Raw genomic sequence first — 27,966 nt, 5'->3', positions numbered from 1 at the left:
AGATTCTCGCTCCCCCTGTCTTTTAATAGACTGACCCTATGTGTGCTTATTCAGCATTGTCCTATTGAGGTTAGTGGATTTCTTCTCACTTAAGTGTAGATAGGATCATATCCTCAGTGACATAGGTAGCGAAAGTGATTTCCCATGTTTACCCTTGTTCTGGAATTGCTTTGCTGGTGGAAGAGAATGATGCAGATAGTTCTATCGGCAGTATGACTGTGCACAATTCATTGTATTGCAACTGCAAAGTAGCAGGGCTTTTTTTCTCGGAAAAGAGGTGGTGGAACTCAGTGGGTTGCCAGCACAGGGGGCAACTCCTGGCTGGAGGAGCCCCTGGTACCACATGTGCTTGCACAAAGTGTACGCATGTTCCCGGAACCGCACAATGACGTCACTTTGGGTCAGCTGGAACAAAGGGGGAGTTTTTAAAAGTTTAAATAACCCTCCGTGAAAATGGTCACATGGCTAGTGGCCCTGCCCTCTGATCTCCAGACAGAGGGGAGTTTAGATTGCCCTCTGGAGAGCGATCTAAACTCCCCTCTGTCTGGAGATCAGGAGGCGGGGCCACCAGCCATGTGACCATTTTCAAGAGGTGCTGGATCTCTGTTCCACCGCGTTCCACCTGAAAAAAAGCCCTGCAAAGAAGTAATGTAAACTGCACAAAGTGATCTGTGAGATTAGAAACATTCTAAAGTCCCACCAATGAAGACAGCAAATAAACAAAATCCCTATCCTCAAAATGCAAAACAAAGCTACATTTTCAAGAACATCCTTTTTGACAAAGAACATGATAAATACCAATGCTATAATGTGAATTATTGTTTAAATATAGAATACATTTTTGGTTGAATAGCAGTTAAAAGAAAACAAATCCTACAAGCTAAGACAGCACTACAGTAAATTTGCAATGTAGACAAGTCGTTCACTACCACATGCCCATTTTCCCACCATTTTACAAGGACAGGAGGATATTAACACCCAAAAGACTAGATAAATATCTTGATTACATCTCTGTGCAGAATTTTAAGCTGTATCTTAGTAAGGCTCAGAGTAGGACTTGCTGGACTTCTGCTGAAGCTAAGAATGGAGGACTAACAGCTAAAGTCATCATGGATTCAAGTAATGTCCCTGGCCATTTTCAGGGTTCTCCAGCGCCTTTCACACTCAGTCTGTGACCATCATATCCAAGGAAAGCGCTGGTCACACAACAATGCCGCCTTTTCCCTATTTTAATTTCTCATCATTAAACCATCTGTTACTGTGCAAAGTTTCAACACAGTTATGCTGTCCCATCTGTGCCTAAGTGTTAGAGGATGGAAATGGATATTGCTTCTGCATCTCCATGATCCGGATCAGAACAAGGCAAGCAATCCCCAGAAAAAACAGCCACAACAAAACCCAGTAGTATGTGGGCATAGAGAACCAGGCTCTGCAAAGCTCCATTTTAGATCCTTTGGACCTGCCAAAACAAATTAGATAACAGTCACCTACTGACATTCATCAGCTATCAGTCTTGTGTCCACTCTTACCTCAAAATTTGGAGATCAGGCCTGGGATCGACCCCAATGTATTCAAAAGAAAGTCTCGCTATTTATAAGCTTTACTTTTTCAGTGTTTGTATCCCTTATAGGATTGCATGTATACTACACAAAAGAATATCCTGAATTCTACAACATATATAAATTAGATATTTGCATATGTATTTTGTACAATTTATAGGAATATGTATTCAAATATTAACTTCTTAAAACCCAGAATAAGAAAGCCTTTACTCACTATGCTTTGTTTGTTGTAGCATTTTCCTCCTAGCTTGGCTCATGTATTGGTATTAGAGCCTGGCTGGGAGAAAAATAATTCATGTGCCAGAGTGCAGGTAAGAACAGAGTTTAGCTCCCTTTGCCTGAACACTCCAGTGTCCTTTAAAAATAGATCTTCTCCAACTGCCACTGTAGTTATACATGAGTGGGTAAACCTGTGTAAAGAATTCATTCTTTATTACTATTTGTGCCTTCCACTTGAGTTGCCAAATGTCTCCCTTTACCTATTATGCAAATAAGAAATTTAAATACTTATGAAACAGGGATGCTTTCTCCTTTCTGCACAAACTGATGCAAGGGGATGACAGATACAATTGGATGGGCAGTGAGAACTAAATCTGGAAATGAGTTTCTTGTGGAATTCCCCCATTAATATCATAAAGTAAATAAAAAGAATATTTAAATGAAAACAAAAATGAATTTAAAATGGGAAAGTATACATATCCTGAATTAAATTACAGTGCCATCCTAAGCAGAATTGTACCCTTTTTAATGCATTGAAGTCAACAGGCTTAGAAGGGCATATTTTTATTTTAGATAATACTGGTAGTTTTAAAATACCTGTTAAAATGCAGCAAGATTTTTACTGTCATACTACTTTAGCTGAGTTCATATTATGGCACTACTAGGAGATGTTAACATTCACTTACACAAGAGCATTCTGCTCCAATTCCTCATTTTCTTCATCAAGCCCCTCACTGTCTGATTCCTCACTGGGCTCTTCTTCATCAGTCTTGCCAATGGTACTTCTCTTCCGAAATTCTGATTCTTTCCTTGGAAGAAAAACAACAGGGATTCCTCATTACTAAGTAGGTAGAGTAGAGACTGACATCAAGTCATGGCTGACTTATAACAACCCCAATGGGGTTTTCATGGCAAGAAGCTAACAGAGGTGGTTTGCCATTGCCTGCCTCTTCATTGGAGGTCTCCCATCCAATTACTAACCATGGCCAACCCTGCTTAGCTTCTGAGATCTGACGAGATCAGGCTTACCTGGGCTATCCAGGTGAGGGCATAAATGAAATCCTGCCCTCAAGTCATAGTTGACTTACAGTGACCCCTGGTGGGGTTTTCATGGCAAGAGACTTAACAGAAGTGGTTTGCCATTGCCTGCCTCTGCAACCCTGGTCTTCCTTGGAGATCTCCCATTCGATTACTAACCAAGGCTGACCTTGCTTAGCTTCTGATGAGATCAGGCTCTCCTGGCTGATAGACAGCGGCCATTACTAAGTGAACCCTGGAAAATGGATTGTAGTATTGCTAGGGTTGGAATCTGTCTCTGATGATGCCAAATGGTACTTCAGAGGAATCAAAGGCAGCTTCTCCGACCAAGCAACACCTCTGTCTCTATGACTTGTTGTCCTCAATACCCGACATTTTAGAGATCAAGAGGGCTGTTGGGAGAAGGGGAAGGCAGGTGATAATCTGCTTCTACTAGTGCAAAGTAGAATGTGAATGACGTGACATTTTAAAAACATTTGTAATACAAATGCTGTGACCAAATGAATAACATGTGGCTGTTACTCATACTGAATATATTTGATGCAGGAAATGCAATGTACTGTACAAAGTGTAAAACCAAGAACCAGCAGGCCTGGTTCTGCCAACTTGACTCTGGGGTTCATCTCCTATAAGAAAGGAGTCTTTTTGCTTTCCCCAGGATAACTCTTACCCCTCTGTGCAGTGGCTTCTGTCCATGCCAAACTCAATGTTGTTTGGTCCATGTAGACTCTGGTGTGAAGAACTGGAAGATCCTGTGTGCAGGATAAAGTAACTATCAGTAGAGTCTTCCTGGAGGCAGGGCAATTGTCTGTGGGAGGAAGCAAAGGCAGCTAGCCATGGGCCCCAAGTAAGTTGATTCCGTATGTGTGATGTGAAGCTTGGGGACAAACTTCATTGTCCTTCCATGGTTTCTTTCTTGTCTCTCTGTACTTTTCAAGTAGGATCAGAAGTGGTTTGAGAAAGCACAGAGAAATGACAGGGAAACAGAGAAAGACAACGAACAGAAAACAAGGATGTGGGGAAGCTCAGAGAAAAAAATGCTGGTGGCCATCACCCAAATCATGGGGAAACCTCTGTGTGCGAAGACCACAAACTACAATCAAAACAACCATTTTTTGCCTGTTAGCATTACATCAATGCCAGCCACTTTCAGTGTCAGTTGCGCATTTCCTAATCCACTCATGTTCATTTAAAGAGCTGAAAGGTGCATAAGAGTGGATGAAAGATGGGGCAGAACAATGCAAGAGGGGCAAGGTAGCACCAGCAAAAAGCCTCTGAACCTAGTGAGATCTCTCATAGAGGCAGAAGCAAAGCCCATTGCTGCGAAGCAATGGCAGCTGACTTGCCTAAGGCCCTTTTGAAGGCCCTCCTCTCTCTTCCCAAAAGCAAGGGTAGTAGCTGAGGAAACTTGACCCATCTCTTCTCTTCTCCAGCTTCTGTCATTGCTGCGGCAGGAAGAAGAGGGAAAGCAGATGAGGATTTCCAGAGGGTTTTTATTTTTTTCTTCAGAACAGTATTATGTGTATCATTGCTAAAGTGAAAATTAATATCTGAGCTTAAAACAAGAAAAGGGCACTGGTGAAACTGACAAAGCTCTGTGTGTTTGGCTGCATTGAGAGAGTTAAAAAATGAGTGGCCATCCAATGAAATAGTGGAGAAGAGGAGGGAAAGTAATGAAGGGAAAATCAGGCCAACAGCCCCTCCTCTGTACCAGGTGTGGCAGCAGCACCATGCCAGTTCATACCTGAAAATAATGTTGCACAGGGCTTTTTTTCTGGGAAAAGAGGTGGTGGAACTCAGTGGTGGACCTCAGGACTGCACAATGATGTCACTTTGGGTCAGCTGGAACAGGGGGGGGGAGTTTTTAAAAGTTTAAATCGCCCTCGGTGAAAATGGTCATGTGGCCGGTGGCCCCGCCCCCTGATCTCCAGACAGAGGGGAGTTTAGATTGCCCTCCGTGCCGCTCAGCACGGAGGGCAATCTAAGTTCCCATTTGTCTGGAGATCAGGGGGCGGGGCCACCGGCCACATGACCATTTTCAAGAGGTGCCGGAACTCCATTCCACTGCGTTCCCACTGAAAAAAAGCCCTGATTTTGCAAATGTCTGAAACTAAATAAATCACCATCAGTCAGCACTTGGGAAAAATAATGGAACAGCACCAAGGGAAATATTGAAATACAGTCGTTTGGGAACAATGTCACCTGGATTTTGAGGAATCAATGAGTGAACAAAGGCGATTGTTCCCTTATTTTCTTGCATCAGCATGCCCTTACCTTTCTGGGCTTTCCTGCTCTCCTGCTGTTGGCTGAATTGCTTCCCCCTCAGAGCTTCTCCCCCTCGCAGGACTGTGAAACTGCTGCCAAAAAAAAAAAAAGAGGAAGATTGGGATCAAAAAGGAAAAGAGTCTAAAAAGGATTCTAGAGCTCTGTGGCCACGCCTTCTGTCATGTTTCTGCTTCTGTTGAGAAGCAATGCCTCCCTTCTGAACATGCATCAGGGAAGGAATGCAGCATGAGCAGGCTGTAAAGGCAGTATTTCCCACAGCCTTCATGGTTTTTACAGAGATTGATACGGCCTGAAAAACCACAGCTGTCTTATTTGATAGAACTAAGCTGTTAGCTCTCATAGGATAAACTTTGAGCAATGAAAAAAAATGCCAAATGCCTTATCTTCTAAAATCTCAGGGTCTGGGGATGATTCATGATTGGTGATCCTTTGTGGATGGTGCTACTGCCTTTTGGTAACTTCAGTTATCAGGAATTGTTAACTTTAATGAAAATGAAAAGCCATGCACAATATGACGTCAGATGACATCAGATAAATGGGGTCATATGAAAATGTTTCTCAATGAAAGCGGAAACAAAACATAATGTGCAACTCTGCCCAAAAGGGATTTTAACTTGTGTCCTGTTTGGTGGCATTTGTGGCTCTGTGTAAAATCTTCATTCCTGAAGAAGAGGGAGTAGAGACCCTCTTCAGTTTCTTGGCCCGTGGATGAGAAGAATGGACAGCTGTGGCAAGATTAAGACATAGAGTGGCCCTAGCTTATGTAAAGGTTAAGTGACCCCATAGCATTACTATGTACATCATGGCTGTACTTTGCCCCAGAGTTATTAAAACTACACACACTGCATCCAACACAGCTAAAATACAGCCTTGATTGTGGTACACTCCAATATGAAACAATGCTCAAAGGAATAAATAGCATCAATAAACTCCAAATCATCAAAGCCTAATTTTTATAATGTTGACCTCAATGATGCATGCTGGGAATTGTATTTGACTGGAAACTAAGTGGAGGCTGGAAATGAGTCAGATTTCTCAGCATGGATTGCAATGGCATTTTAGAATAACACACACTTCATACTGATGAGCAAATGGAAAACTTCATAGCTTTCTGAACATGAAAAACAATAGATTTGAGTGAATTTGTGAATGCATTCAATCCTGTTGGCTGTGAGAAACACATGGAGTCAATTGGCGTGTGGAAGGTTGCTATATTTCATGTAATGCAAACAAGCAAGCAGCAAACCGTATATAGTAGGAAGGGATTCCTTACCGTCAACTGTTTGGGAACAACTGCAATGCTGATTCGTCGACGAACTGATCCCTAGGGGGCAAATGAGAGTCCTCATGAGGGCATTCTATCTTGCAATCACATTTGATCCCTCCTATCCCCCATTTTGTTCTCACAACAACCACCTGATGAGGTAGCTTAGGTTGAGAAAGAAAGTGACTAGTGCCAGATCACCCAGTGACCTTCATGGCTGAGGAAGGATTTCATTTACTCACTCTGGGGCTCAGTTAAAAAGTGACGCTGGGCACATTTTAAAAAGTTAGATTTAGATTCCCGAGTTAGATTCCATGTGGCCAGCATCTACAGATCACCGTTGCCCTCATCTCCAGCATTAGCACATCTAGGATTTGTTGCTTGGGTGCCTGCTGAACTAGTGTGCCAATATTAAGAGCAGCTGTGGCTCAGTGATAGAGCATCTGCTTGGCACACAGAAAGTCCCCAGTTCATTCCCTGGCATCTCCCGTTAAAGGGATATGGTCTGGTAATAAATGATGGGGAAGAGCTCTCCTTGAGACCTGGGAAGCCTGCTACCAATCAGAGTAGACAATACTGACCTTGATGGACCAAAGGTCTAAAGAAGCTCCACCCATTTCTGTGTTTGCACGCGTGCATGTGCAAGCACATGCTGCATGCTGGTGACCCAGTTTAAAGATTGCACTGGCTGTGTGGAACCATGTGCAAATGGAATGTTTACATGCTTGTCATCATGTTTAAGTAGGCCCAGAGGCACCAACAAAGACACTTTAAACCTTTCTTGCCTAGAAACAGGGGCTGTGTCAGAATTCTCTTTATGCACCTCAGCTGCTCATTTCTGTTGTCTTGAGGGACAGTCACTGAGGTGTATTAAGATGGAGAAGGACCCTGCCTAGGTCTCTGTAACTGTTCATGCTATCAAGGAAGGGATTAAAGGACTCTTTGCTCGTCTCAGTAGCTTTGAAACATAATAATGGTGAAAGGTCCTTATTAGATGGGGACTATGCTAGGGACTAGATTGGAAATCTGGATGGATGGTGGGCTGAGTAGACCCCTGGCCACTACTTACCTTACCCAAATCAAGACAGTTCTACTGCATTTTCCACTGGCATCCTGAAACTGTTGCCAATGAGTAGCTCCTACTTTGTCTCGAGAACAAGATGCTGATGCTAACTCAAGGCCTTACTTCAGCTAGAAAGGTTAATGCACTCTTGTGTCAGTATCATCAGGGCAGCACTAAAGACTTTCAATCTGATAATACAAGATGATATTTGGGCTGTCGATTCTCATTGGATGATGAAGCCAAATCAATGGCTCATAATAACATTCAAATTATATATTGCCCTTCAGGACAACTTAAAACCCACTCAGAGCGGTTTACAAAGTGTGGTGTTATTATCCTCACGACAATCACCCTGTGAGGTGGGTGGGGCTGAGAGAACTCCAGAGAGCCATGACTAGCCCAAGGTCACCCAGCTGGCATCAAGTGGAATCAAACCCAGCTCTCCAGATTAGAGTCCTGCCGTTCTTAACCACTACACAAAACTGGCTCCCTCTACTACTTTAGCATGGCTTCATGTAAAGCAGGAGCACATTTAGGGACTACAATACCAATCTTAAAGAACAACTGAGAAAATGGACATAGCTCATCCCACACCCCACCCCGCCCCTTACCTGCTGGAATGTTCTTATTGGAGGATGTTTCAATCTGTGGTCACCATCATCTAAGAAAACAGACAAATCACCAGTGCTAGATGACATCGCTTTATGCCCTTCATGCTCTAGTCCCTGTGTATTGGTGTGGCAACCAGGCCCAAAGTTCTGCTTGACTCCAGGGCTCTGATCCATTCCAGACCTAGGGATTCTGCCTCAAACAAACTCTAGAGACGGCTCAGTCAATCAGAGCCCCTGGAACTTCCCCAGCTGGGAGGGGGAGTGAGGCATCTCAGTTTAAAAAGAAGAGAAGTGATACATTTTCTTTGGATAGGGCTTTTGGTAACTCCAGATAAGACCATAAGTAAGTTATGAAGCTGAAGTTGGTTCCCAGTTCCTTATTTGCAGTTCATAGTTCCTTATTTGCAAAGCCAAACACAAATATTAGGGGAAATTGAAAAGCTTTGCACCGCAAAATAAAGTTCGTAGGGGCACATATCATACACCTCCATATTCAACAGACTCTGCCCTCTAAGTGAGCCTGTATTGGGTCATCTTACAAAGCCCAGTGTTTGAGTTAACAGCTTAAAAGTAGGGTGCCCCTAGAACAAATCAATAAACAGAAAAGGGAGCAGCTGCAGCGGGAACTCCCCCCCCCTTTGGATCACCCAAAATCATACAGCCCTGACCTCCAGATACTGTCCCCTAGAAGAGGACGTGCTGGTGCTGGTCCAACTGGCCTCTGCACCCCAAAACAATCTTTGGATCACTCCAAATCACACAACCTGAACTCCAAAGATGTCCCCTACAAGAAGACTTGTGCTGCCTAGTGATGATCTAACTACTGGTTCTGGATTAGGGTTGCCAGCTCCAGGTTGGGAAATTCCTGGAGATCTTGGGGGTTGAGTCTGGAGAAGGTGGAGGGAGAGGGGAGGGACCTCAGCAGGGTATAATGCCGAGGAGTCTACCCTCCATTTTCTCCAGGGGAACAGATCTCTATGGCCTGGAGATCTCCAGCCACCACCTGGAGGCTGGCAACTCTATTCTAGAGCTAAAACCTCCTATTTGGCCTGCCTCCCAATCAGGCTTTCAAATGGATAAGTTAACACTCTGGTTCAGGCTCTAAGTCTGAGCAGGCCCAAGACTAGGCCTACTTTGAGAAAAAAGCTGTTCCCAATACAAAATTCAGGAAGAAGGCTGAAAAAGGAGGTCTTAGCTCCAGAACCAGTGTTTGGATCAGCACCAGCACGTCTTCTTGTAGAGGACAGTCTCTGGAGTTCAGGGCTGTGTGATTTGGGGTGAACCAACTTCAACTTTGTAAGGTAAGTTAGGCTTGTTAGTTAGGATTTGGGGTCAGGGCAGACACCTTGCTTAAAAAATTAAACAAGCATTTCAAAGGGGGTTTATTACGGTCACAAGACCAGCCAAGTAAAATACAGATAAAAAGAACAGTTCTTAAATACTTAAAATGAGTAAATATATAAAAGATAAAATCATATATATGTATATATATCTAACAGTAAAAACTCACTCACTTTGTTAATTCACTTCCCAGCAATTGATGTTTCCTTCGTCAAATGATACCGCTTTCTGAGTGCTGTCACACAGAATTTTGCAACTGTGTAAGATACAGTTCTCTGGCTATCCTCTAAAAGATATACCCAAAGGGTTTCAGGACTAAAATCCATGTAATACTCTAATGGTTTAAATCTATAGAGTAGTGGGATAATTAATTGTATCCTTTCTTCTTGATAGAATTCGCAGTGCAAAAGTATGTGTGTGATATTTTCGGCCACTTTATTTGAACAGGGACAACACTGCTGCTGCAAAGGTGTTAAACATATAAACAAGCATTTGTAAAGGGCCCATCCAAAATCTACATTTTCTGGCGTTGGTGTGAGGCCAGGTTCTCTGGCCTCACACCAGAGCAGCCTACTACTTGTTAAGAAGTCTGTCAGATGTGATAAAGTGGTTGCAAAGCAACCGTAATGCTGAGGAGCTAGGGTTGCCAGCTCCAAGTTGGGAGATTCCTGGAGATCTGGGGAGTGAAACCTGGAGAAAGGGGGGTTTGGGGAGGGAAAGGACCTTGGCATGGCATAATTCCATAGAGTCCACCCCAAAAGTAGCCATTTTCTCCAGGTGAACTGATCTCTGTGGCCTGGAGACCAGTTGTAATTCCGGGAGATCTCCAGCCACTACCTGGAAGCTGGCAACCCTATGAGGAGCCCTCTCTGGATGAAAAGCTTTATTTTCTCCCCTCAGCATTTATGTTGTTAATTTAGGCTCAGGTTCAATCAGTTAACACTCAGTGGGGGAAAAGCATAACCTCTGGGGAGTGGGGGTTGTAAGCCAGTTGTACATTTGTGCTTATTTTTCATTCCACACTATATCTTTAACTGTTTCTACAACTTACTTTCTGTAAAAACATCTTTGGTTGTTTTGTTACAACTGTGTCAAAATAGCTATGGGAAAGAGGTTTCTAATCACCTTGCTATCAAGTACCACACTAGTAGTGTCACAAATAAAAGTCCTTTAGGGAACATACATCTACAAGCTACCATCCAATTAATGAAAGTTTGGGTCTCCCCTTTTTAATGATATTGTGGTGGCTGGGTTTAAACAGAACGAAAGGTGATGCCAGAGAGTGTGGGTCATAGGACAGCATTCAGTCCAGAGAGCCTTCTTCTCGCAGAGGTTTCCCCTCCCAGCTCTTCTCCCCCAGCATCATGTCAGGACTGCACCACAAATAAAATCAGTGGCAGTTCAAGCTGTGCAATCACAATATATGACAAAACAGGTGACCACCAGGTGCTAACCATCACAACCATCATCTAAGGAAAGCACAAATCACCAAGGCTGGATTAGATGGCTCACAGCCCTTTGCTATCTAGGCCCCATATATTGGTGGTGCCTTTCAGAAACATAATTATTCCAAAGGACTGTACCTTGCCATTACTTTTAAGCAAACATTATGTGCCAAAAAAACAGATAAAAAGTAGGTACCTAGTTAAGCCAACATCTAAATAAGATTTGCTCCTAGACTTTAGATTCCCATATGTGTGTGACTCTCTTATGAGGGGGTATGCACATCTCTAAGCACTGAAGGAACATGTGGCAGACATGCACCGGAGAACCAGAACCAGTTATGATACCCTGACCTATTTCCATTTTCCAGCCAATTCTGGCTCTTCAGTGCATGTCTGCCTCATGTTCCTTCAGTGCTTAGAGTTATGCATATCTCTTCATAACTTCTATTGCCAAAAAAGAGACTTATTTAGTCTTTATGTAGGTTTATTATAGAGCTATCTTAAGCAGAGTTTCAGCCTTTTAAATCCATTGATGTCAGCTCAGGACTGCACTGTCAATCTTGTCAGGCTTAGTTTTTACTTCTGCAAAAACTTTACTTCGTTGTTACTTCTTCATGTCTGTAGGAATGCTTCAATGTATTTGTAACATTCTTATGCTTAAATTAGTCAAACAAAAATATTTGGTCAAATTGCTACATTTCACTTTACCTAAGGACACACGTGAAAAACATTTCTGTCTCCTCAATCTTTTATTGACCCTCACACCTACAGGTCTTCAAAGATAAGTTGTGCCTATGCTCATCTTGAGCTTACCCTGATACTGAATGTTGATTCACATTTTATGCAGCAATAATGATCATGAAATGGAAGCATGCCAGGAGACCCTAGCACATTTTTATTCTATTGCATGTCTGCCACATGTTCCTCAATGCTTGAAGATGTGCATACTACCTTTACATTCTGTATGCCTAAGCATCAAAATATGAATACATAGGTAAGAAACACAACTGCTGCTTTAAAGTGTGAATCAGTGGTAGTATAAAATTGGTCTCATTGGCAGGATGGATGTTGTCCTCCACCCTTAAGCTCAGAAACTTCCCAGATTTTAGAAATTTATCTCCTCACCTAATCCTCAGTTTAATTATTTATAAATTAAATGATGATATCTCTCAAGGCATAATTTGTTGTAACGGAAATATTGGGAGACCAGCCAAAGTTACATGTTCTTTGCCTTTTCCACTTGCTTCAGTGAAACAACAATGGCAAGCAGTTCTAAGCAAAGGGCAAATATGTGACCTTCAAACAGATGGATAAACTGACAGATAAATCATCCTTGTTATCTTATCAAAGCCCGTTCTTGGGCCTTAAAGCCAGGTCATCCCATTCCCAGACTGATCCATCTACACATTACAAAGTCCTTGTGTTTGTTGGGCAACAAATCCAGATGTATACTTTCTCTTCCCCATTTATGACCACAGCATACAGAGAAAAGCAGCTTTAACCTCTCCCCACTGTCAGTTTTGTGTACTCAAACTACCCCATGGAGCTATTAGTAACTCTACTGAGAAACTTTCATGTAGCCATGTAAGTATGTTTTTTTACAGTGGAGCCAGTAGTGGCTCCATGGGGCACTTTGCGAATGCAGAAACTATGGGTGTTGAGGTTGCCAATGGAAAAGAAATGGTGTGTATCTGGAAGGCTCAAAACTCCCATTGTGCATGCAATAGCAAGTCCTCGTATTGTTCTCCCAGCAAATATAAGGACTTTGTAATATGTAAAAAGAAGCCAAAGTGCTACCCTTAAATGACCTTGCTTCATGGGGCAGACAATTATTTTGAACTGAGCTTCACCACAGCGTAAAAGGTTTTACTGGCAAAGATATTTATGACATTTTTATCCCACCCTTCCTCTGGGAAAATCAGGGCAGAATACATGGTTTTCCCCCTCCTCCATTTTCTTTTCATGGCCATCGTATCATTAGGGCAGAATGAGAGAGTTACTAGCCTACAGTCAAGTGGCTTCCTGGCCAAGTGGTGGCTTGAACTTAGGTTTACACAGTTCACAACCAGCACTCCCAACTGCTACACCTCACTGGCATTCCCCTAGCATGGGAGGAAAGGTGGGAAACATCTTGCTATCAGCAACCAAATAAGATCTGGACTGAGTTAATTTCTTCTCTCTTTGAAGGTTCTTGGCTCTTAGTCCATTTGCTTGCAAACTGAAGCCTCGAAGTAAGCTGGATCAGTGGATCCAGGACCCTCACAAGATCTCGAGGGTTCTTGTTGATTTGGTTTGCTTATTTAAACTGTACTCTGTAAGCCAATGTGGATCTCCATTAAGGAAAGAAAGCAGGGTGAAAGTACTTAGATAAATAAATACAAATAATGTCACTATTGTCAAATACACAGTCCAGGTCATGGGGTGGAGTTTTTTTACCTCTTGAAAAACAAAGATCCAGAGGAGTTAGCCGTGTTAGTCTGTAGTCAAAAAATAGTAAAAAGTCCAGTAGCACCTTTAAGACTAACCAACTTTATTGTAAGAACCACAGTTCTCTTCGTCAGATGCATAGAGGGTATGAAGAAACTGGCCAGAGATATATAGGTGGTGAAGTGAGGGGGGAGTGAATGCAAATGTTGCAAAAGTCATAAAAGAGGTGGAGTGCACAATCCAGGCTGGGTATGACCCCTCCCCTCCATAGCTGAATCTGAATGGAATGCCTGAAAGGCAGTTACTTCTGATAATGAGATAACCATCCAGAATCTCTATTCAATCCAAGTCTGATTGAGTCAAATTTACGTATGAATTCCAATTCAGCTGCTTCCCATTGGATTTTGCTTTTGAAATGTTTCTGTTGAACCATGGTGACCTTTAAGTCCTTGATGGAATGACCTGATAGATTGAAGTGTTCTACTGGTTTCTGGATATTGCCATTTTTGATGTCAGATATGTGTCCATTTATTCTTTTGTGCAGAGGTTCACTGGTTTGTCCTATGTACAGAGCAGAGGGGCATTGTTGGCACATAAGAGTATATCACATTGGAGAATGAGCAGCTATAAGAGCTAAAGATTGTGTAGTTGACAGACACCATTGGATCCTGTAATTATATTTTCTGGGCAGATATGTGGGCAGAGTTGGCAGCTGTGTCTGTTGCAGGGTCTGGTCCCTGTGCTGGTGACTCTATTAGCCAGTTCATGGTTGTTAGTGAGAAGTCATTTAAGTTTGGGGGGCTGTCTGTAGGCAAGGAGAGGTCTTCCATCCAGGGCTTATGAGAGAGAGGCATTGTTTTCCAGGATGGGCTGTAGATCACTGATGATTTGCATCCGCTCCCCTCTCCCCTCACCACCTATATATTGCTGGCCAGTTTCTTCATACCCTCCATGCATCTGATGAAGAGAACTGTGGTTCTCGAAAGCTTATGCTACAATAAAGTTGGTTAGTCTTAAAGGTGCTACTGGACTCTTTACTATTTTGAAAAACAAAGGATCCTTATCACTGATGAACCACTGAAATGCAAATGTTTACTTTCCACTGGCCATAGTGTCCGGAGATGTGTTACCAAACAAAACCCCAGGAATATATCCAACCTCTTTGGATGTGCACAGGTCTGTTTGGTACAGAGAACCTGATAGACAAAATAAGCCACACCCAACTGCTCCTAGACATTTGTTCAGATAATTCTCACTCCCAAGGGCAGCCTCTGAGTGCACATCAAGTGCTTTCTACACAAAGGCTGGGCCTCCCTCACCCCTGTTTTCTGCCAGCTGCCGGTTCCGGGAGTTCTGTTGGATCAGCCTTTTCATTTCCTCCAGCTCTGTGTGCTCCCTCTGGTGGTGCCTTTTCAGGTTCTCCACATGCTGCACCATCACCTCTGTGGCCCGGCTCAAGCGTGCCTCCTATGGGAACAAGGATGGAGGAGGAAGATGGGCAAAACAAGGCAGCAGGGCAAGATAGGAGAGACATGAAAAGCCCAGAATGCCCTTCTGGGAAGGGACCCAGGTTTTCAAACTTTATCTCATATGATGGCAATAGGCCTCATACAGAACAGAACTTCCTCCAATTGCTGAAATAGTGAGAACGCATTAACTCTAATAGGCCCCTAGTCTGATCTTTAGTAGCTATCCCAGCAAATAATAGTGCTCAGAGCTCTCCCTATACACTATCTCTATAGCCCTTACCACAACCATGCAGGGAGAGTCAATATTATTATTCCTACATTGCAGATTGGGGGAGGGGTTGAGACTGAGATAAGAGTGGTTTGCATAAGGCTATCTAGTGAATTTATAACAAAGGCAAGATATGAACCAGTGGCATCCGGGTTCACAGCTCAGTCTCAGCAGCCATACTGCATTCACTCTTGAAAAAACAGTATGGAGATGCTTTTAAACAGCCACAAAACTTCAAAGTAGCTTTTTCTTGCTGCAAATATGACCTGGTCAAGTAAACCTGCCCTGTGATTATACCGCCCTTGATGGAGAACAGCTTGTAAAAAGTATGTAAATTCAGACTTCCATGCTTGTATATATCTATAGGATAGGAGTAGCAGTAACTAAGGTCAATTTGCATAGGGCTGGGGAGTCTTTCTGTATCTGCTGGAGCCAGTCATGCTAAATGTCTTCATACTACATATGTTCTTGAGTGGAGCCCTGGCACTGAAAGCTAGTTCTGAAGCTCAGCTGTGATACTGATTAAGCCCTGCACCTTAACCCTTGGCTCTGACTTGAGAGCAAGATTTATAAACAATTGTTCTCTTCAAGCATTCTCTCCCACAACAACAATATTCACACAGGGCACAGAGAGCAGAAGAGGAGCCTTGAAGGTAATTCCTAGTGCTACTATCATACATCCGTGAGCCTTAGGCTAGAACACTTACCTGATGGACTGCTCCTAGCTTCTCTGCTGTAACTGTTGCCCGCTCAATCACTCTTGCTAGGACAGTTACACAAATCTTCAACTGTTCCACCAGTTCCATGCACCTGGAGTCCAGGCAGACCTCACCCAACTTCTGCAGGGATAAATCCAAAGACAGGAATTCTTGGGTTAACTCGCAGTTGGGAAATTCGTGTTGGCGTGCCCATTTAGGGTTCTTCAGACCTGAAACAAAGGCAATCCCCATTGTCCCCACTCTCTAGCCAGGCTACTTAGAGAAATGTTTACAACTCATCCTGGCTAATGCCATTGCAGATGTTCTCTGGTTTTCCTTCTCCTTTACTTTTCTGTGAGAATACAGTGCTCTGTCTTCCCTTAAGAACACAACTAGAGAGCCCAAAGAATAGCATCTGTGGAGAAATCTCTTTTTACTTGACAAACCACCACACATTTCGTTTTTAGCTTTAAAGGTTTTTCTCTCCTCTAGCAGATGACAGGCAGGAGAGGGAAGGTCAACTACTTTGTCATGGACTGCCCCAGTTAACATGAGAAGATGAGTCCTCCTCATCAGAGGAGGAAGTCAACCTGCCCCCAAGACACACCCAGGCAAACCCCTTCCCAAGGGGGCCCTAAGCCAGCATTGGCCCCAGCCCCTAAACCAGCAGGGCTCTCAAGTTTGGAAGCCCTAGCATGGGCCCACCCACTGCTAGACCTGCCACCATCTCCCAAAGGGACCCCAGGAGCAAAGAAGAGGAAGGTCAGGGAGGAGGCCTGGACCAGGTGCAGCAGTGACGCTTGGCAGCCCGAGGCCTTCTCCCCGCTAAGGATATGAGGAGAGACTACTAAGTCACTGCCGGATCTGGGCCTCAATGCTCCTTAGGAGTAAAGGAGATGACTCAGCTTGGAGATTATTCAGCTTGTAGAAAGGAGACTGACTAGGAAGCCAGCCTCATATGTAAGGGAAACTCCCTATATAAGGCTACAGTGAGGCTGGATCTTCCTGGCACTAGCTGGCTGACTTGCTTGGTGGTGGATTCTTGGAACCTTTTTGCCTGACCCTTGAACTGTTTTTGGATTATGTTTCCTGATCCTGGACTGTGACTTTGGAACGTGGCATGCAAACCACGTTACTGGAGACTCTAAGTTGCTGGGGCTTGTTTCCCACCTGGGGAGTAGGACATGCTCTCAAGTATCGGTCAAGTAGTATCCCATCAAAGCTTTTTGGGAATGCTAATAGCTATCATGGTTGGAGACAATGAAATGGCCAGCTCACACTTCACCTGGACTCTAACACCTAGAAGGGATACAGATCCATGGAATGGAGATGAGAAACTAGATTGTATATTTCTGGGGATTTTGTTGACCCACAAAGGGGTGGAAGAGATAAAATCCCATGGCATGAATGAAGAGAGGTCCATTTTAGCTAACTTCATTTGGAGAAAAGCATTTGAACATCTGGGCTCTGTCTTGATGGGCATGATGGTCATGTGTAACAGACCAAATATTAGCTGCCTAGACAAAAACTCCAAGACAATGGGAAGCTTATACCAAACTGTATTTTCTAAATTAAAGAACCTGCCTTAGAACAAGATCAAACCCTATACTCATGTATAGAATAAAGGACAGCGGAATTGCTTTCTTTTGTTTCTCTTGCTTAACCTGTTGTGCATAAGAGTATGTGTGGACATTTAACTCTTAATAAATTCTTCACTATTTTAAATTTTGGTACTTGTTCTCTTGTGTCCCATAGAACTCCCTTGTTGGAACATGCTCTTTATAAAGGTGCAAGGGAAAGGGAGACAGTTAATAGAACACTATTTCTCTATTTCCCTGTGAGCGAATAAGTATGGTAAGCCATTCCCATGGTGACCAGTTGCTGGGTAGCAGGAGATGCAGGCATGAAGTGGGTAAAATGGCTACACAGGAAGAGAAGCTAGGAGTACTACTGGCCTTCTTGGTGGGGAAATCTTCAAATGACCAGTTGGTGGCAGTGTACCAAAGGAGACGCAAGAGAGAAACCCCTCCGAGAGCTGGGAGAGTAGTGCTTCACTAGGATGAGGCTTGGGGCAGTGTTGGACAACTGGGCACCCCAGAGGGCTGGACAGAGCGGCACTTGTGAGTCAGCAGGGCTGTTTCTCCACAGCAACACTGACCTGCAGCATCGTCCGGCATTCTGCCAGCTCCTGTTGAATGTTCTCTTCGGCTGCATCTCTGGCCCGTTCCTCTATCTGTACTCGCTGCCTCAGTGTGAACATGTCACAGCGGAAGGCCAGAGCCAGATGGGCAAAGGCTGCCTGCAGAGGAAGGGGGCAAGTCAGTCACATGGTAGTACTAAGGAAAACTCTGTTCAATCATGCAGAGGTGTTAGCCGTGTTAGTCTGTAGTAGCAAAATCAAAAAGAGTCCAGTAGCACCTTTAAGACTAACCAACTTTATTGTAGCATAAGCTTTCAAGAATCACAGTTCTGACGAAGAGAACTGTGATTCTCAAAAGCTTATGCTACAATAAAGTTGGTTAGTCTTAAAGGTGCCACCGGACTCTTTTTGATTCTGTTCAATCAGTGATCAAAATCCAAGTGTAAGTTTTTAGAGAGGAAAACTTCCCAGAAACAATTGCAAACTAATTTTTAATGGACTAGGCTGGGAGAAGGGAGAACATGTCCATGTGTGCTGATGAAGTCTAAAAATTATTTTAACAGTAGGTATGATAGAAAGCAATGTATTTTGTCCTTGAATCTTTCTGGACCTGTTGCTGCCACCCCATCAGCTGGCCTAGCTACCATGTCATCAAAAAGTCAGGTTGCCAGGAGTGTGGGTGGGAGTTGTCCACCAAAGTGACAAGGAGCTACCCTGGACTCTGCTAGAGGGCTAGTCATTCCCCACTCTTGTGTGAGTCTCATTTTGCAAACCAAGCATTGTTGTTAGGGTCAGAAAAAGGCATAGCCACGGGAGGGACAGGGAGGACTTCTGTCATTAATCAGCAGCGATGTCATGACCTCTTCCCAGTATGTGGTTGTGACACTTGTGCAACTACATTCTAGACAACTCTGAAAGTTACAACGGATTGGATTCAGTGAGGTGGATCCAACCATCCTCCAAGTGGCCTTCCTCCAACCTAAGGAGCTGTCCTCCCACTAAAGAGGCACTCCTCCAATGGAAGAACCACTTAATTTGAAAGAAATCTCCCTAGGTTGGAGGAAGGCTTCAAACTTTAGCTAAAAGGAAAGGCGGGCTATACCTATTTTAGTAAACAAACTTTTCTCAGTGGAGTAGTAAGATAGGATCTATCACAATGACTCCCTTCCATCCAGTCGGATCCGTTGATGTCATTCGACTGAGTATTCCTTTCACAAGCAGCATTTGTTCATAAGAGAAAGGCTTAGCAGAAGGAGGTCACTGGATCTGTTCCAGTGCCCTTGCTAGCTGGGGACAGAATTGAGTTTTCCCAAAATATGTTGCAATTTAATTATAGGGAAAATGTAATATCCCTGAAAGAAAAGAGTTACCTTGCTAGCTTAGCTGTTGCAGCTAAGCAACAGCTGTGTATTTTTCCATATTAAACTACTTGGGAAAAGTGTGATGGAACAATAATTAGTTACACTCTGTAGAATTATAGGAATTCATAATTTTGACAAGAAAGCCACAAAAGCTTCTGGTCAGCTTCTCACTGCCCCGCTGGTATCAGTACCCCTGACTGAGGACAGACGTTCCCCGTCAGTAAGCACCAAGATTCAGAGGCCTGAATAAGTAACTCTCAGATAGAAAGCGAGGCCACCAAGTCTGCAGTAAGATTGAAATCCATTATTATCAGCTGTTGACCTAAGAATGCTCTCCATAAGCCTCAGAATATTTGATGGAGTAGCTCAAATCTAAGTACAAAAGAGAGACTCCACGCCCAGCCTCCTAAGGACGGCAACACTCACCTCCACGTCCTGCTCTGTCAAAGCCACCCTGCAAAGGAAAAGAACACAGAGTTATCAAGGATGAGTAGGACATAACAAGGCACAGGCAGCAGAGCAAAGTGAAGGACCGGTGGCTTCTAACCTGGGTAAGCTCACCCCAAAGGCTGAAGCCGTATAGAAACGACAGGGGCAACCACTGTTGCATCCCATTTGCAGAACCCTCAAACAAAGATATGGGAGCAGTTCTGATCACATGGGAAGATAACAAGATCTCACTATCAGTATTAATTATACAAAAGAACACCTCTGACAATAATATGGCAAGATTCACTCTGATTTTACAATATTCCTTGAGCTTCATTTGCTAGTGTTAATAAATACAGTGATTTGCTGAGGATAGATCAAGATGGGTAGCTGTGTTCGTCTGTTGTAGCTGTAGAAAAGAGCAAGAGTCCAGTAGCACTTATAAGACTAACAAAATTTGTAGTTGGGTACAAGTTTTCATGAGTCACAGCTCACTTCTTCAGATACCTGAAGATATCGTGACTCACAAAAGCTCATACCCTACCACAAATTTTGTTAGTCTACTGGACTCTTGCTCTTTTCTATTGCTGAGAATAGTTTAAGATCATTTTAACTTACTACTGTCTTGAAGCTGTGCCATCTTTTTATAGAGCTATTGTTACTCAACAGAAATGAACAGTGAGATGAATCAGGGGAAGGAAAACAACAGGTCTGGAAATTATGATATTTTGGAAGGTTCCTACCTGTGCAGGCCTAGCCTTTCCAGAACAGAGAGCTCCATCGCTGAGATAGTCGGTGGATCTTCACAGGGCTCTATATCTAAATAGAGAGAGAGAGAGAGATTTGATCCAGAAACAGAGTGCAAACTGGAACTATACTGGAAGTGATAAAGGACTTTTGTTAGTCTTGTAAGATTTATCCATTTCTGGCTTGAAAAAGCATGGCCAGCTGGAAAAACAACAACAAAGACTCAGTTTAAACTGGTCTTTCACAGTCTTCTGCTTCTCACTGCTCTCAGGAAGGCTTTATAGCCAAAAACCAGAATCAGATGGATGAAGAAATGACTAGCTCTCACCTTGCTTTTTGCCACTCATAATAAAGTTCCAGGCAGGGCTTTTTTTCAGCAGGAACGCAGTGGAATGGAGTTCCGGAACCTCTTGAAAATGGTCACATGGCTGGTGGCCCCGCCCCCTGATCTCCAGACAGAGGGGAGTTTAGATTGCCCTCCGCACCGCTCAGCGGGGCCACCAGGCATGTGACCATTTTTTCGGAGGGCAACCCACTGAGTTCCACCACCTCTTTTCCCAGAAAAAAGCCGTGGAAGGTTTCAGGTAAAGCATCTATGCAATGTGCTAGAGCCATCGAACTGGCAGACACAATCAGGGAGCCAAAATAAATTCTCCTGTCTGCATCTTAGCATTCTTACAGTGAGTCCCACTGAAGTTTTTGCACACTGAAAGACTAGAAGACAGAAAGTCCATGGGGGAAGTGGAAGAAGACTGGGGGGCAAGGGGGGGGAAGGGGACTATGCAAAGTTTAAGGAAGAGGAAGGTAAATAGGATCTCCTTTTACAAATCTCCCAAACCTGCCTTTCCCCTCATCCCTCCTGGATATAACAAAGGCTATTTTGTTCTACAAAAATGAAAGTGTTTCCAGTTTAAGGCAATCCAAATTCTGTTCTAAGAAAACCTTAGTTCTACACTCAGAATACACCATGGAATTTATTTATTAAAATATTTATATTTCATTTTTCATCTTGACTCAAGGCAGCTCATTTCTGTTAGTTTGCATAATTTATTCTGCATTTTTAAAAACTATTTTGCATAATTTACAACACTGCGTCAGCTGATCATGGGCATGAGTTAAAACATATTTAGCCACACTGTTGACTTCTGATAGCCAGTTTGGTGTAGTGGTTAAGAGTGCAGGACTCTAATCTGGAGAACTGGGTTTGATTCCCCACTCCTCCACTCAATGCCAGCTGGGTGACCTTGGGTCAGTCACAGCTTCTAGGAGCTCTCTCAGCCCCACCCACCTCACAGGGTGTTTTGTTATGGGGATAATAATGGCATACTTTGTAAACCACTCTGAGTGGGCATTAAGTTGTCCTGAAGGGTGGTGGTGGTGGTGGTGGTTGTTAGAACAGATACTGCCTATTCACTATCAAGCCATAAGAACCAGGATTTTAGGGAGGGGGATTCTCAGTATAATTCTGCAGGATTTTTACATTCCCACAGAACTGCTACAAATAACACAGTCCTGGATAATTTCTTCTCTGGAAATGATGACAGCAGGCTATCCTGACAAAGTAATCTTTGGCTCACAAAACCTTAACGCCTGGAAATGTGTTGGTCTCTAAGATGCTACTATATCAAATTTTGCTCTGCTACTACAGACTAACCCACTTGAAGCTATCCTATATGAAAGCTTACTTGGGTGCATTTTCCTAGATCTACTAGTCTAGTTAAATGACATAGAGCCACATCTGCTCCTCATGGTTATAACAGATCTGTAGCAATTTTAATAAGCATCAAAGTTACTATGTGTACTCTACAATTTTCAGTGTGCATTCTATTGGCCATGGGCCCAATATCATCTGTACTACAACATGGAGAACCTGCTGTCCTTGAGGTATGAAATTTCTCTATATTGTGGTTGCCTGAAGAGTGGCATGATTTGTCTTGGAAGGCACAACTACAGTTATCATTATGTGACTTTAAAAAAAGCTGCAATTGCAAATCCCCATTGCTAATTTTAAAAAAGCAATCAAGAAAATGTTAGGAGGAAAGGGGAGAAAGTCATGAAATGGAAAGTCATGAAAATGTGAGATTTTTGTTCATAACAAATATCACTTCAGAACATTGGATAAAGCTCAGAGCATAGATAACTTTCATTTCAGAAATGCCAAGCAAGATAGAGCAGGCAACTCAAAGGAGAATAAAAAGCAGTGAAGATGCTGGGACGAACAGTTTGCCATGACAGCTGGGTGATGAGAAAGGTAGGGCAAGGAGAAATGTACAAAGCACGCTTAGAGGAAACCAGCACCTAGCGGAGCTTGTTGAGGCTGAGGGCCAAGCTAGAAGTGACAAGTTACACTTGAATGGGAAAGATGCATGCTGAACACGTGGAGAAAAAGAACGACGTTTAAATGGGGGGAAAGATGGAAAGAGACTGAAAGATGGAAAGAACATGTAAGATGAATAAAGTCAGAGAAAAAGAGAGAGTGAAGCAGGCTAATATTGAAGCAATGGCAAAAGCTCACTCACCAACCTTCATTGCTGTTACCACTGTCTTCTAAGTGCATGGCAAGTTCTCTGCTCCCTGTGCTCTCCCTCTTTGTTTGCTCTTGGAGTCTCACAGCACAGGGCTGAAAAAGGAGAACAGAACCCCCACCCCTCAGGTGAGGGTGTGAAAGGGAATGATAGTAGAAACCACAGAGACATCCCTCACTCTCACATTGGGAGGACAGCTTTAGTGGATGGTATATACATAATAGGGAATAGGTATATCTTTATATGGAAATTGTATCAGAATATCTATTTAAGGAACAAACCTTGGTAGGGAAGAGCATGGTAGGCAGCATGTGGGGGTGGGGGTTAAAAGGAAGGGACAGCCTAGAGAATATTCTGAAAGCACCTCATGTTGTTCCATGCCTAAACTACACTGATCTGAGCCTGATCAGGACCTAAACTGGAAATCACTTGAAGCTTCCCTTTAAGATTAAATCAATAAAGGTAAGATGGCCATAGCCCCACTCACTTTGGTGGTATGATCTGAGCTGTGCTTTCTCCCACTCACCATCCCTTCACAGTTTCCTCCTGAACCGGCCATTGTTCCTGGAGAATCATGTGCAGGCAGTAGAAAGTCCTATGGGAACCAGAAATTTGTTAATCTCAGTTTCTGATGTGATCTGGAAAGTCAATGTAGAATATTTCTATCAGCACAGTATTCCCGTGGCCCCTACTAATAAGGGTAGAATTTGATGACTCGCAGTTCCTGACTTTTCTTTATGCTGAGTGGCCCTTTCCAATAATTGATTAACCGTGAAGGCAACAGAATAAGGAAGAGCAAAGCTAAATTATAGTGGCCTATAAGGTAAGAAAGACTTTTGGCAAGAGAACTTACAAAAGAGCTTCTACTACTTGAAAGCTGGCGCATTGACTATATACAAAAAAGTTAATAAAACAGTCACAAAACGTAGGTTATAACATCGACTTAGCACAATGGAGTAAATTGTGGAGAGTGAATATTAGAATAACTAAATCAGTCACTTTTAAAGAGAACCTGTGCAAGATGTTTTATAGATGGTATTTAACATCAGACAGATTAGCCAAAATGTATAAGAACATGTCTGATAGTTGTTGGAAATGCGAAACGCATACAGGGACATTTTACCACATGTGGTGGAACTGTCAAACTATACACAAATTTTGGATAATGGTACATACATTGGTCCAGACAGTCTTACAGGTGTCAATACCTTTTAAACCTGAGTTGTTTCTGCTGAACTGTATTCTGGATGAACTTAGCAAAGATCAGAAATATTTTATAATACACATAGTTACGGCAGCTAGAATTTAACTAGCTTATTTTTGGAAGTGTCAAATAATTCCTGTCCAAGAAGAACTAGTAGGGAAGATTATGGAGAATGCAGAAATGGACAAATTGACCTCAATACTGAAAGGGCAAATGGAAGAGGGTTTTGCTGGGCCTTGGACTTTATTTTATGACTGGCTAAGAAATAAGCATAAAGACATGAATATGTTATTAATGTAAAGGCTTTGTTATAATCCTTTTAAATCATCACAGATTACCTATATGTAATATCAAATGATATGTGGAGTAAGGTTGCAGGCAGATTAAGCAGCATTTCTGTTGAATCCCCCCTTTACCCCCCCTTCTTTCCTATCCTTCCTGTTACGATCCTCTTTAAACCTAATAAAATATATATGAAAAAAAAGTTAATAAAACAGAGCAACTAGAAGGGCTTGGGTATCTAGGAATAGGTGAGGACTTCACTGGTAATCAAGGATTTCATTCTAGTCTGTAATAATCCTGAATTTGCAAACCTCTGAGAAAGGTGCATGGCACCCACTGACTGTTGGTCACATGGGAAAGACTAGGCAACTGAAGGAAAGGTAAGCCAAACCCACATATTACGTTTATCATGTATCCCGTACCACCATTTCTACCTTTCATGGAGAGTTTCCAGGACAGCTTCAACCAGCAGAAAAAATGAACCCTTATGGCACAGAAAGTCCCCACACCAGGCAGAAAAAAATGGCATGAATTGCCATTTAATCTGGAATTCTCTTTGACTTTACAGACAATCCAGATCATGTTGTTGTTAACCTGTTATATTGCAGTGTTTTCCATAATTTTTCTCTTTTTAGAGATATTATTTGTAGTATTGTTTTAAAGAAAAATGCTGTCTAGGAGCCACCCTAAACATCATGCACAGACAAGTCCCTATTGAAAATTCCTAGGGTACTGTTGTTTTAAACTTTATTCCATCCTCTTGGCTATTTCACAGCCACTTCCTGCAGTCTCGGGATCCACTGGAGAAATAACCCTGCTGGTTGCTGAGAGGAGAGGGAAGGGGGTAAATAAGCCAGTTCTTCCTCTTCCATCAGCAAGAGTTGCTGTGTGGAGGAGAACACACACACCAGGACACTGGACAGATGGCCAGTGGTTGTCAGTCACTAACATCACCAGGTGTTCAGCAACAATAGCAAAACATATTAGGATAATGCTCTGGAAAGTATAGGACAATTCCCTCCCCTCTCCCACTCCTTCCTCCAGCACACTGTAGGATCATCCTTCCACTCGTTTTACCTGAATCCAAGGAGAATGTAAATCCATGCAAGTCTCCCTGATGCTTTATCAATGGTCGTTTGCTGAAAGACAAACAGGATAAGTTAACAACCACAGAGTCCCATTAGAAGAAGACGACTCTGCTGAAGCAAGCAAATACTTCTCTCTCCGGCCACTGTCATATGTGATATATCCCCTGGAATTTGCACTCCACAGGAGACAGTAAAAATTGGCAGGTGTTCCCAGGGGATGGGGAGAAGTTGCTTCCACAGGACATCCTTCCGCAGCATGATCTGGCTCTGTGGGGTGCTTCATAATCCTCCCCTAAGCATTCCCTGCTCCACAGAAACTGGCTGGCATGGACTCAGCAACATTACCTCAGCAGCATTACTCTGTTCTCCATGCCGGACTAGGCAGTCAGCAGCCAATGCTGCAGAGTCCTTGCAGTGACCTTTCTCTCCCTGGTAAGCTGAACTGAAAGGGTGCAAATGCATTTCCAAAAAAACTGAGTCACAGACTCATGGCATTCATCACATTTCAACTACATTGACAAGTGGGCCTTGCAGTCTCTTGACTGCTACTGTTATCTTCTAATCTAGGAAGCATGAGAGTGAGTTAAAGAAGAAGAAAGGGGGCCATCTATTGGAAAGGCTCATGGAAAGCAGGTGTCATGTCTGTGTATATCCATGCCATATTTGTTTGTTTATTCTGTCACTGATGCCACAGTGTATTGCATGCCTAATGTCTAACCTGCTGTATTCTCTCAGTAGCCATGTTCTTTTCATATTATCACTGTTATTCCTCCAGCCAGGATGGGCCTCATGTTATTTCTCAGAACTATGCATCTCCGAGCTAGAAACGACTTTGGAGACTCCAGGTGCTTGCCTTTGTTACTTTGCCCAAATGCTGGGAATTCAGTATTGTGTACTCACTGCTTAGCCATAACTATAATGGGTTCTCACAGAACCAGTGTAACCCTGCGCGCCAAAACGTAACCATTGCTGGAACACAGGAAAACTTAAGTATAATATTGACCTGTTGTTTTGAATTGTCACTTCTACCAAGATCTGTGATGGAGTTCAGACCTGAACTGTAAAATCCTGAATAAAGCCTTTTCTATTGTAACCAATGTGTGTTCACTGGAGAGGGACAGAGGGATCTACCTGGCAGGAACTGACAGCAGGCCTGGTGGTTTCCCAGAAGTTAAAAAGTTCTAGATTGACAGAAATTGGTGTAATTGAGGGTTATTTCTCCCAGCAAGTCTCTCTCCCTCCACCCACTCCAGCCTGTTAAATCTATCTTCACCTGGTCTGGAAATATATCTACCTGGTACCAGTCTGGAAGCAGAAGCTCTTGGATCTAGTCCTTGTACAAGTCATGACAGTATTGGGGAGCTGAGCTCCTGACTTTCTTTCATTACAGAAATCTTGGTCACATATATAGGATTCAAGGGATATCTTTACCTTTCAGTTACCAACCAGCTCCAGACCTGTTTAGTTTCAGCAAGATTGTAGTTTCTTGTACTTTCAAACCATGTCCTGGACTCTTAACTGTGTGTTCAGCCTGAACTGGAAACCTCATCAAAATACTGATATGCTGATATTTTTCTATTTTTACAAAAATGAAGAAAAATGTAACTGTAAAGTTTGAGAGCAAGGAGAAGAGATATATTTCTATATAGATGTTATTTTCACTTTTAGACATCGGTCTACAGTTATCAACTCCTATGCAGAGCCTGGAGTTCTCCTAGGATTACAACTGATATCCAGACTACAGAGATGAGTTTCTCTGGCCTAGAGGAAATGGCAGCTTCAGAGGGCAGATTCTATGAGATCAAATCCCCATTGAGTTTTCTTATCATTCCAAACTCTGCCCTCTCTAGGCACTGTTCCCAAATCTCCAGGAATTTCCCAAACTGGAATTGGCAACCTTCCCCTACATCTCATATCAACATGGGAGAACCTGACCATTTACATTTTTAATACCATGAGCCTCAGTGTATGGGTAGAAAACTGAATATAATTCAGATACTGGCCCAAAGTAATGAAGGACACCTGCCAACTGAGATAACTTAAACCTGAGTCTTTTCAGCTAATATCCCAAACCCTTACATTATGTTTACATCTTGTTTTTTTTCATTATGCAAGTGAATGCAGCATGTGGCCTTGCAATTTGGGTCACTTCATCAATAACAATTTCCTGCAGAAATCTTACTGCTTTGTAGAAAATATCCTCATGTAGACCATCATGTAGCAAAATAAACACTTGTCTTCATGCCCAGGATACGTGCTATTTCCTAAGCAATAATATCAGAATAGAGAATATGTCATCTGTAAAGTGGCCTTGTGAAAAGTCCCTTATCCCAGCTCCTCTGTTATAGCTGTCCTATCTCTTGTACTTGTGCATGGGGAGTATATCCCAGAGCCCAAAATGTGGCACCATTCATTGTTAGTAAGATTTTCCTCCCCATGACTTTCTAAGCAGCGGTTTTCCTTGTCTCCTAACTCAGAAACTGTTCTTAATTTTGTTGT

The 27,966-nt window shown here is 42.9% G+C and overlaps 1 protein-coding gene across 1 annotated transcript; it reads right to left on the bottom strand.

Moving 5' to 3' along the window:
• Window positions 1–850: 850 nt before the first annotated feature.
• Window positions 851–26,971, bottom strand: LOC129330381 (inositol 1,4,5-triphosphate receptor associated 1-like). Its single transcript, XM_054980409.1, has 15 exons — window positions 26,899–26,971; window positions 25,457–25,518; window positions 23,381–23,488; window positions 22,892–22,988; window positions 20,365–20,440; window positions 19,619–19,646; window positions 17,850–17,990; window positions 15,701–15,832; window positions 14,576–14,723; window positions 8,044–8,093; window positions 6,379–6,429; window positions 5,094–5,176; window positions 3,490–3,627; window positions 2,468–2,590; window positions 851–1,459 (listed from the first exon to the last, which is right to left on the bottom strand). Exons 2-15 carry the CDS (start codon window positions 25,481–25,483, stop codon window positions 1,300–1,302), a joined length of 1,362 nt encoding a protein of 453 aa, XP_054836384.1. The 5' UTR covers window positions 25,484–25,518; window positions 26,899–26,971; the 3' UTR covers window positions 851–1,299.
• Between the last annotated feature and the right edge of the window lie 995 nt (window positions 26,972–27,966).

Source organism: Eublepharis macularius, chromosome 5 (assembly GCF_028583425.1).
Source record: "Eublepharis macularius isolate TG4126 chromosome 5, MPM_Emac_v1.0, whole genome shotgun sequence".
NCBI lineage: Eukaryota > Metazoa > Chordata > Lepidosauria > Squamata > Eublepharidae > Eublepharis > Eublepharis macularius.
The sequence above is the reverse complement of the archived record's forward strand: the minus strand, read 5'-3'. Positions and strand labels throughout refer to the sequence as shown.